The 12,135-nt window shown below is 37.1% G+C and overlaps 1 protein-coding gene across 3 annotated transcripts in view; it reads left to right on the forward strand.

Moving 5' to 3' along the window:
- The window catches only part of Fgf14 (fibroblast growth factor 14), a 478,361-nt gene that overhangs the window by 463,871 nt on the left and 2,355 nt on the right, over positions 1–12,135 (forward strand). For all 3 annotated transcript variants that reach the window (XM_038310679.1, XM_038310680.1, XM_038310677.1), the window contains one exon: positions 10,408–10,606. In XM_038310679.1, the coding sequence (XP_038166607.1) occupies positions 10,408–10,606 (199 nt within the window). The remainder of the gene's footprint in view (positions 1–10,407; positions 10,607–12,135) is intronic.

Raw genomic sequence — 12,135 nt, forward strand, 5'->3', positions numbered from 1 at the left:
TCATCTCCCCACCTCCACTTCTTCCTGTCTGGCCAGTCAGCGTTTATTTAAAACATGATTAACAGAATACGGACAATTCTCCCGCACCAATCCCGTCCTCTGTGCAGTCACTGCAGAGTGACTCACTGAGGTCCTCACTCAGAAAGTTATTACTTTTCCTTTTTCCACTCTACTAGTCATACGCCTCCTCCAGTACTTCTGGGGTCTTCACTTTCTTTCCTATGCTCCTCTCGGGACTATGTCTCTGCCTCTTTGTTATTCTCTTTTGTCTTTCTCTTCCAGACAGCTGTCAAGATTTACAGCCTATTGCTCTAGGGTTTTTCTTTTAATACCTAATGAAACTGCCCTTAAGCCTTTTTTTCTGAGTCTCCTTTTAAATTATTTTACTAATGAAACTAAGAACTGTAAAAGAGGGAACACAGATTTCCCCTGTAACATGTAGTATCTCAGATGGGGTTACTCAAAATTTCAGGTAACAATACTTCTCATGGATGTATGATATGCTGTTTGCTATGTATGCCTAGTATAATCCCTCTACTCTCTGATTTTAAAACTGACTTTAGAATTCCTTTTCATTTTAAGAAATGTAAACTTATCAAAATGCTTCTATTTTTATTTTCCCCTTGAAATGATAGTGGTTGACAAACTTTGCTATCAATTAAGAAATTAAATAAAAAGAGGAGAACATGACTACTCCTAAAGTATAGAGAAAATTTTCACTAAGTATATATATAGGATAAAACAGGCAGAGGGAGGAGTCCAGGCTGAACATGGCCAGCAGACTATACAGGGCCATGAGAGGAGAGGGGGTGGAAGAACATGAGAAGAGACAGCCAAGGCCAAGAGGCCAAGAGACTGGAGTAGCTAAAATGGCTGTTATATGGGGACCAGGCTGGGGGAAGGGAAGTGGAAGGCTTTAGGATGGAGAATTTTAGGGTTGAGAGAAGTGGGATGAGAAGTGGTGGGAGGAGCCACAGGTCCTGAGTGACAGGAGAGCTGGAGCAGCCATGTTAATATGTAAATAGGCTCCTCACTTTGGCCATTTGTCTTGGGTTCCTGAGACCTAACATGCTACATGAGCAAAATAATTGTTATTTAGTCATATTATACCATGTTGCACAGCACGAAGAATCCGTGGACTGCGGAACTTTCTTATTGGAAACCCATATTCATAGGGGGAAGGCTAAAGTTTTTTCTAAAATCAATAGGGAGCACTTATCTCTTAGGAGTTTGATATTAAACAGTTCTTCCAACATAAAAAAATGTAAAAAAAATCTTCAAATTTTACTTTTAACAAAAGTTGGCAACCTTATTTTGATAAAGTACCACATTAAACGCTTTAGAGTCTGTGGAACAAGTGATCTTTATCTCAACTCCCCAGTGTTGAAATTTGAAGTTTTTTGAAAAAGCCTATGCTAAAGATTCTAAAGACTAGCTGATTGAGAACTGTGATTGTGGAGAAAGAGAATGTTACAAATCTTGAGTCAAACAAACCTGGGTTGCCTTTAGCTCTGTTAGTAGGGATGTAGCACTTACCTCAGAATATATTAACAGGCTAGACTATCAGTTTCTAAACTCGCAGACTCTAAGAACAACATTATCAGATAGCATCTAAAAGAGATCCCACCCCCACCTCCTTGCCTGTGAGCTGCCTACCTGATGTCTCTATCAGTGACTTTGGCAAGTGTATTTATTACTGGGAACTCTGGCTTCCCCTTTGGTTCCTGTTTCCTGTGATCTCTATGGATAGAAAGTAGAGCAGGTGTGTGGAATGAAGAACAAAAGGCAAAGTTTATTGCCAAGTAGAAAGCAGCAGCCCCAAGGACTGAAAGGGCCATTAAGAAGGAGCATGCTTTCACAGGGAGCTGTGACCACCACCAGAGACACCATTGTGCTGACCTGCATCTTTAGGAATGATTCATGCTATTTCTTACCGCCTTACAGCAGACAGGTTGGAGGGACAGGAAAGATCATTTGCATGAACTCTTAGTGGAAAAAAATGCTAATGTTACCGCCAGCAAATGAGTGCCTCTGGAGTTCTTAAATCACCATATAAAACCATTTGGGACTTTTTGAGGCACATTAAGATCAAAAGACTAAAATCTGAGCTATTGTTTAGCTGCCTGGATGGAAACATGGTTTTCCAAGTACATAGGGGCAGAGGCATGCATTCTTCTAATTAGTCAACATGATTTTCTTTCCTAGCAGCCTTTCCCTTACAGTGTAGACACAGAAAACACTGGTGCTGGCCAGTCCACTTCCTGAGTCCTAACACAGCACTTTGTATCCCTTTGCCTATCATTTTTTTTGTAGTAGAATTTTTCTGATGATTTGAGCTTTCTTGCTTTGCTTCTCTGAAGTCAGTTCCCTACTCTTTCTGCCATACAGCATCTTGATGAACTGCATTGCTAAATGTGCAGACTTTCTCAGACCTTAACTTAAAATATCATGGTTTTCTTTTTCCTCTCTTCATCATCCCTTCACAGGTAGCTACAAGGTTTAAAGTTTAACTGGCTTGTTGTTTTTCTCTCAAACATTAGCAAAACTTTTCTCAATCTTCCTTTTATGTTTGTTTTTAAATTCTCTTATTGATTAGCAAAAGGGTCCTAGATTTTTGTAAGTAGAATGTGGTACACAATATGGGAATTCCCCAATATCTCTGGTAACGATACATCTTTACTGTTCATCATAAAGTCTTCTGGTGAATTATCCTACAATCTTTTGATCAGTTTAGAGTGTTACATCTCCAGGGTCAGAGTTGCTTCGGAAGTTTGTTTAACTGATTTCATACTGGAACCTCTCTTTCAGGGCAACCTAAATCCATGTTTCCAATCATGGTCGCTAACATTTGGCTCCAAATAAATATTCATATTTTCTTTCCCTATGAAACTATATTTGCTTCACAAGTGTTAGATTTGATCTTCTGAAAAAAGTTTCTGGAAAAAAATTGCACTTTGCTTTGAACTTTCTACAATACTGATTGAAAAGAAAAACTTCCATTATGATTGGAATGCTATAGGTTCAGAGCATAATTATAATTTATCTTCAGCTGACTTAACTAGCCATTCCTTGTTTACATCTGTGTCTGTCCTAACATCCCTGTGACTAACAGATAAATCCTTTTGGAATGTATTAATTTAATAGAACTTGTTTCTACCAATCCAAAGGCTAAAGCAGTCATCAGATAGCATCAAGGGCCTATAAATGAGAATTCTCTTTCTTCGCTATATCCATTCTCCCTGTTGCCTCCACCAATGTCTTTGGAAACTGCCTCAATTTATGACTTTCTTCTCTTACTATAACATCTTCCTCTAATTGTTACTGCACTGGGATATGGAATTTGGGAAAACCTAAATGTGTGTTCCCAGGTTGTGACCACTGATGACTTAAGAATAAACTATCCCTTTCCAATTTGCGATGAAAGTCACAGTTTTTTGTTGTTTGGATGGTTTTTTTGTAGGTTTTTTTTTTTTTTTTTTTTTGACAGTCTAAAGACTGCAGCTTACAGGTTACATTTCAAGGTCACCTCAGTGCTAGCATTATGTTTCCTTGTTTATGGCAAATCTTTGGGTTGGTGGCTAATTCATTCCTCCCGAGTTGTAAAACATGGGCCGTATCTTCCCAGCATCCTCCCCTTTCATCCACAATCCAGAAAATTATCTTTGCACACGTAAATAGCCCACCAGAGTGTTTTCCTGAATAGAGAGAAGGGATTCGCTGCTACTGTCGAGATAATGAGCATAGAGCAGATGGGGCTTTCATTCCAGAACAACCACAGCAGAGGAGGAGATGTGAAACTTCTGTCTCCATTGTGCTGTGCTCTTTTCCTATTCTACAATTTGACAGTTTAGTTTGGCATTGGAACAAATTAATACTTAAGCTTCTACTGGAATTCAACCGCTGGGTTTGTTGTCAAGGTGGTGGCTCTAAATATAGGTAGGTGAGAGAAGAAAAAGACACATCTAATTCCTTATCTATCTCGTTTTGGCACTTTCCAAGAGTTTATATTTAAATTTAAATTTAAATAAGCATTCTTGTATTATCACTGCCAGCATTCTGTCACAGTAGTCCTTTTAGCTGAGTGAGTAAGAAACATAAACTAGGTCTTCAGAGACAGCCTGGGGTCCCTGCTTTTTCAGTCCATTGAAAATATCAGAGTGGAGGTGCGTGGGGTCCCTCCCAGCCCTTGGCCCACCCCATCTCGAGAAATATATTGTGGAACCAGTCATAATGAAAAGGTCTTTAAAAAAATGAAAAGGCCTTTTTTGTCAAGCAAAAAAAAAAAAAAAAAAAAAAAACCCCAAAAATGTTGCTCTTTTTCTTTCATTTGAAAACTCAGATCTTCCCAGTTTTTTCCCATTGCCCATGCAAATGCACAGATTCCTCAGTTTGTTTCCACCACTGTTTCCCCCGTCCAGGGCCTGGGATAGAGATTTATTCTCCTCAGCAAGCCGTGTTTGACAGATTGCTTCGCTCCTGCTCACCACAGCCTTCCATGCCCACATGACCCCTAATCTCATCAATTACAGTTATTTCATGTTCCACTTACTGAATTTCCCAATACATCTTTCGCCCTAAAGCATCTGAAACACTCAAATACTAGACTATACTTGTGTCTGCTATCAAAAATAAATATTTTTTCTTTGTGTTTATGAGTGTCACTTTTATAGATCTTTTTACAAATTAGCATCAAGGAAAACATTTCATGTCCTAAGTAATTTGCATAACATGCTTTCAATTTTGTTGCTTATAATTCTGATAACATTTGTCAGTTCTCTATATATTATACTAATATTAACCACTTAAATGAGCACAAATGTACGTTTTTGACAGGCAGTTTCTTAAAATGTTTCACATTTTAGGTTCAAGTGGGACACTGAGAAAGACTGTCTTTTTAGTAAGAGAGTTATTAAAAGTTATTAAATCTATCAACAAATGGCAGCATGGCAGGGATACTGAGTACAGTTCAGGCTCATATGACTGAGTGACAGTCCATTTTTATACAATTTAGTGGAAGCGGGAGGTCAAGTTGATTGTAAAGTTTGTTTGTGGTCTGCAGTTAGCAGGTAACCATTGAGTAGTGATAGTCAGGTGAAGAATGTCAGGTGTATAATGGATAAATAACTTTCCTGACCGGGCGTGACTAATTGGTTAAGAAAGACAAGAACCTAGAGAAATGATTTAGTTCTAGAAACCAAGGTACCTTAGTTTCCAGAATTATAAGTTTAGAAAAAATAAAGGAACTTCAAAAAATGGTATTTCCCTGCCTAACACTTCATAGTCCAAATTAACCAAAGATTGGGAATCTTGAAATGTAACTTATATTCTAAAATTGTCTTGCACAGTGACAGTCTTTGTGTTTTCATAATTATTCTCTTGCTTATTCAAGAGTGCTATGTTACTCATAATAGGTTTTGTCACTCTGACAGCATATAAAAACCTTTATCACATTTCTTCAGCCTGCCTTTCTAGCACATCACTTTCTGTTTCCTCCCGATAATGCCTGTATCTCTGGGAACTGCTAATGATTCTTCAAATGCACAGTAGTGTTTCCTGTCTCTACTCTGTCATAATGCTTTTCACTCCACCTATAATCCCTCTATCATCCAAGATTCCAGTTTACCATAAATAGTGTGTATTTATATGATCTTTTAAAATAAAATGAATGACTAACTTTACTTATTTTGTCATATCTGGCAGTGAGTTCAATACTTGACGAAAAGCCATGTTTATTGACTAAACATGTAATTAAATGTTGACCTGTGGAATTTGATAGAAATGAAATAATTGATACATAAAAGTTTACTATATACAATGCAAAGTTTGTTATTTCATAACAGCTAGTTAGTACTTATTACATGCTGAGTGCTCTAAAATGAGTTAAATTCAGGCCAGTTCTCCCAGGCAGATTTTATTCCTCTATATAATATCAACTCCATTTTAGAAATGTAGGCTGAAACCTAGGAAGATAAAAAATCATCTTCCCAAGAACACTAAGCTAAATAAAAATCAAATACTAATTGAGTCTTAGCTATCTGGCCATACAGATAATAATCTCCTGTTCCATTGGCTTCCATTTACATATTAAAAAGTATATTTATAAGAAATGATAATTTGTTGCATACTAAATAGTCCCCGCCTATGTGCAGTTACAGCAGTTCTCCTGGAATACTGTCATTGCTTTGGACTGAAACATTTGAGGACTAGATTAAGTTCTTTAAAAGTCTTAAGAAAACTATATTAATTAAGAACATCTTGGAATGTTGTTTCTCTGTGTATTCACTTTTATTATTTCGCCAGGAAAATAATGAACAAAAGCAGACCAACCAGACTTTTCAACATTATATATTTCTGTATTGTTGTCTTGTTTTGTTCCGTTTCATTTTTTTTGTTTGTTTGTTTGTTTGAGGCATTGTCTGGTTGGCTGTTCTGGAATTCTCAATATAAACCAAGCTGAACTTGAACTTGGAGAGATACACTTGACTTTGCCTCAGAGGTGCTGAGATTAAAGGCAAAAGATGTCTGTGTATCTGAAATTTTAGGCGAAACTTACAAAAATAATACAAACAGAGGCTAAAGAAAAAGTTTAATGAGCAAAGTCCTAATAGTGCAAGTATGAGGATCTGAATTCAGATTCCGAGCACCCATGTAAAAAGCCGGCCATAGCAATGTGCGCCTGTAATTCTTTTGCAAGGTGATGATAAAGACAGGGCGATTTTTGGGTTCCCTGGCATCCAGTCTAACCAGGACAGTGAACTACAGGTTCACTGAAGACTCTATCTTTGAAAATAAGATGAAGAGTCATAGGGGAAGAAACCTGGTACAGATTATGGCTTATACACACATGTATTTACTACACACATGTACTCAAACACCACACACACACACTCTCTCTCTCTCCCTTTCCCTCTCTCTCTTCCTCTCCCTCCCCCCTCTCTCTCTCTCTCACACACACACATACATACAGACATACATAATACATGCACACACATATCACATGCACAAAAGTTTCTAAAATACCTTAAAAGTAGTGTATGAAGCCTTGGTGTGTCCAGTAAATAAGTTATATCTACCACATTGAAAGTCTCATTTTCCTTCACATTTATGTCCATCAATTTGGAGCACTGACAGTAGAGCCCCTCCTTACTAATGGTGTGCAACATCCTGTGCCATATTTTGGATATTTTGGCAAAAATGATGAGATAAGAATGAGAAATGCCTTACATTCTCAATGCAGGAGACACTGTACATAAAATCAGGCACCGGTGAGTCACGGTCTGGCTAAAGATCCAGTGTCCCCAGAGACAAGTGTCAGTTACTTTAACCTACTCTGAGTGCCCTAGCAAGAAGTTGTTCTCCTTCTACTCCTTGATGGCTCTGATGTAGGCTTTTACTTGCAGATAAAATTCCTTGGTGCCATGGAAATAAAAAAAAATGAAATTTATGTTCCATCAATGCTGAAGCATGCATGGACAGTCCTTAAATGATGGTTCTGCTGAATTTGTCTATATTGGGTTTCATGGTCTAATTGATGAGAATGATTGACCAAGTCTCTTTTTCTTGGTACCATGGACTATCTTAATAATACAAATGACATGTAAAAGTCTAATCTCTTTGCTGTAGAAGATTTAGTTTCATATATGGCAGATGTATTGGGAGCCCTTCAAGCTTTATCGTGTGGTTGTGATAAAATACCAAGACTAAAAGCAACTGAGAGAAACAAGAGGTTTATTTCATCTTACAATTCGAGGTTATAGTGGAGAAGTAAAGACAGGAACTTCAAATAACTAGTAATATCATAAAAAGTCAATACCAGAGAGAAATGAATGCCTGCAAATTCACTTGCTTGTGCTCAACCTCATTTCCCTGATATCTCCAACCTAATATAGCTCAGGACAACATTCAGGAATGTTGCTGCCCACAGGAGCTGGGCCATCACACATCAATTAAGTTGATTAACACAGTCTCTCACAGACATGCCCACAGGATATCTCTAATCAAGACCTGTTTTCCTAAGAAATGCATAATGTAGTCAATGAAAGTTAACCATCACAGGTGTAAGTCTGGTTTGGAACACTCATTTTGCTGGCCTCACCACTTTATCCAATTTCCTCTGAGACACCTCTAAGACCCTGGCTCAGTGAGGCTCAGCTTATTAATGAGAACTAAAAGGAGGGTATTTGGAATCAGAAATTTAGTGGAAGGCCTGAACATTTATTTCGGCAAGATCTTATTAAAATCTGGGGTAGTATCAGGGAGATCTGCAGACATCTCTGTGGAGGGGCTCACCCTACCATTTGTCTTGTTAATGTTTTATATTGATCAATGCATATGTAATCCTTGTCATGAAATGCATCTGAATGAATGAAATTCATTGCTCATTGGAAAATTACTTTCTGGTGAAACTAATTTATGGAGCACACTAAAACATACTGAAGAAGATAATTCTTGATAACTCACACTTTTTAAACTTTCTTTTTATTTATTCAATATATATAATATAATATAATATAAAATATTCATATTGTGCATCATGATCCCATTCATTTCCCTGTAACTTCGCACCCACCCTCTGTCCCTGAACACTCCCCCAAAATATAAATTGAGAGGAAGAAAAGGAAAAATTAAGAATCTCACCATGGAAGCTGCAGTGTGGCACAGTGAGTCACGCAGTAAACCCCTTTGTCCATCTATCTTTACTTGCAAGTGCTCATTGCAGCCATTGGTCTGATTCAAGGCCTCTGGTTTCTCCTACACCACGGATGCTGGGCTCTCAATAGTTTTCTTTCTGGATATCCTATTGTCGTCCTGTGTTGTGGAGATCCTGCAGCTTTAGATCTGTAGGCCAGGTCCTTTCACATGCTCCACATAGAATGGATGTTGAGGCAGGCCAAGTTAAATCCCTGGTTCTGGGCAGCTATAGGGTTGGTCAGCCTGCCAGTTCTCTCCTGTCCTCGTTACTAATGTGGATAATTCACACTCTTTTGGGAAATATACAAAGGCATTTTCCATATGCAATTATGACACATTTATTATAATAATTAACAGAAATTCAACTCTTAGGGATTTTCTTTTCTTTAACTTCTTAAAGGAAGTATATACAGCATATTTATTTCTAAAAGATAAACAAGTTATTTTCTTTAATAGAAAAATCTATTCAGGTTAAGGGAAATTTGAGTCAATTTTTTTAGTAGAGTGATGTTGCAAAAAAGCAAGTAGCAGTATATGTGTTTTAGCATTTGTTTTCCATATGGACAAAATTGTACACAGTCTATTTATAACCCTACAAAATGTCTTATATTGTTAAGTGTCCTCCATCGTTCTCCACTCGGAGGTTAGGGTTGAAGTTCTATTTGATTGGGTGCTGTCACAAAAGCTTATAAGCTACATTATTATGCATCTTTATAAAGACGTATGCAATTATATTCAATATTATTTATTTCAAAATAAGAGTTCCACATTCACATTCATCTGTGAATATTTGTGGTATTCATTAGAGTACCAAAGCTTTGTGCTGCTCACTAAAGAGTGAAGATGATGACCTCGAGCCTGAATCTGTTTTAACATTTTGTACTCTTTTCGAAGTCGTTGGGTGGTTCCGAGTCAAGACCAGATTTTACTCTTCATCTTCAAAATTTTCAATAGGGCTCCAAATAGTCACGTTGTGTAATTACTTAGAGCTTCCAGCAGCTCACATGATGCCTGTCCTCAACTTGTGACATACCAATAGCTCTGGTGGCTAAATTGTATGCCATCTCATAGTAGGACTCTGGTTTGCAGTCTCAGTTTGTTCCTCGTTGTTATAAATTTGTCACCCTGGAATACTAGTGATCCAAGTGACAACTGACTACTTTTTTGCAAAGTTATTTCAATGGAAATAATATAATACATGCTTAAAATTTTAAATATTTTTGTAAACTTTATCAGGAATAGATGATGGCACACAAATGTGGTAAGTGGTTAGACACTGATCGATTTAGGCTCTGTTTAAGTGAAAATACTGTACAGTTCATTTTTCTTTTTGTTTTTGTCATTTAGACAGGATCTTGCTATATAGGTAGGGCTGTCCTGGAATGTGCTGTGTTAGGACTGTCTGCAAACTCATAGCAATCCACCTCCCTCACTCTTCTGAATATTCATATTACAAGCATGAGCTACCATGACACTCTTACATTTTTTATTTCCTTATTAAGAGAAACCTATCTTTGCATATATATGCCCACCAATTGCAGACTTTGAAAATTCCTTTGGTATCAAAATTATGTAGAGGGCGTTCCTGCATATAGGAGCACTTAACTCCAATTATCCCTAGGTATGGTCAATGTGCCAGAGAAATTCATGCAGAATGAGTAACATTGGAAGCTTCTGCTTTCTACTTTAACTTTCTTCTCTTCTTTCTTCTAATAGGAACTTTTTACTCCTGAATGCAAGTTTAAAGAGTCTGTTTTTGAAAACTATTATGTAATCTACTCATCCATGCTGTACAGGCAACAGGAGTCTGGCAGAGCCTGGTTTTTGGGATTAAATAAGGAAGGGCAAGTTATGAAAGGGAACAGAGTAAAGAAAACTAAAGCAGCAGCTCATTTTCTGCCCAAGCCATTGGAAGGTGAGTACACCATACACATGCATCATCCTCTTGGAATCTGTTATATACATTATTTTTTCTTACATGGATATGTCTGACAAGGCCACAGGAACCTTTCATAGGTTGGAAGAAATGTCCTTTATTGGAGTGCTCTTTGAATATGTTTCTTCTTATTGTTCTGGGCTAAGCTTTGTGTGCACCAATATAGATATGGGATAGAACATGAGCTCACATGTGCCAAAGCCAGGATTTTCATTTCTGGACATCAAAACTTGGGGAAAAGAAGAAAAATAAAAATGTCCTCCCTCCCTCCCTCCCCCTCTCTCTTTGTGTGTGTGTGTGTGTGTGTGTGCATGAGTGTGCATGCATGTACACACAGCAGAAAACTTCTTTCAATGTTGCAAATCCTCACTGTCCCTAATGGTCTAAGTACTTCATGATTTATAGTCAATTATTTGAAAGATAAAAATAAACTATGTAATTACAAACATGTATTAAGTATATAAGAAAAACATTTTCACATAGAATTTCAAGTATTTGCCTATTTTCAAATTGTCTGGGTAAAATATCTTTTGAATTGTTATAATTCTTGAAAATGACCCTTAAAAACTCTGGAAAGTTCCATATCTCCTTCTATGATACATAAATTATTTCTCTTGTATTAAGGAACATATCTACTTTCAGCTCTAAATAGCAGCTCGTTCACATTTATTTTTATCAGATCCCAAGGCCCAAGTTACCATGCTCTGTTGATTAGAAATATATGTACTTTGTTCATTAATTATTCTGCCAGAAGGACCAATCAATTACTATTACTTACAGTAAATTTTAAAACTGAAAAAAAATGACTTTGATGCTATTCCAAAATTTTCTTAAGAATCAAAATGAGGAAAATAAGAAAGCAAGCAAGCTTCCCAGGTGCCCTGGCCTCTTGGGATAAAAGGAAATACCACCAGGCCCCTCTAGAGGCTTACATGGAGATGGTAATGACTTTTTGTAAGTTGTAGCCCAGACTAGCTACAGAATTTCTCAGTTTTCTCTTAGGACTCTTCAGGCTTCATGCTTTGAAGTTCCTCAGTATTACCTCCTACCACTGAGCAGACCCAGTCCTTCTCCTATAGATATGTTATGTTTGAGACATATAAGAAAAGGATGAGGGCCACAGAAAATATTAGAGACTTTCCTGCTACAGTATAAACAGTATTATCACAAATAATCCTATTATTTGGTATTCCAGCCTTAGGTTTAACTGTTGTGTGAGTATGATGTATAATATAGGGAGAGAAAAATATTGTGCTATCATGTTTTAAAATAATTCCTGGACAGACATATTCCAAACAAGACAAGAGAGTGTGCTCTTCTATTCCTTTAAAACACTACTTCTGAAACACAGCATTTAACAGTGATGATTATTATAGAGATATTAATTTCCTTTACAAACCCAAATAGGTTATATATTATGTAATTAAAAATTTTAGGACAGTTATAGACATTTTCACAGGGGTATGATTGTTTCTGGATATTCTAGGGCAGTCAGATCTCCCACCCAA

The sequence above is a fragment of the Arvicola amphibius genome, chromosome 13 (genome assembly GCF_903992535.2).
Source record: "Arvicola amphibius chromosome 13, mArvAmp1.2, whole genome shotgun sequence".
In the NCBI taxonomy this organism is placed as follows: domain Eukaryota; kingdom Metazoa; phylum Chordata; class Mammalia; order Rodentia; family Cricetidae; genus Arvicola; species Arvicola amphibius.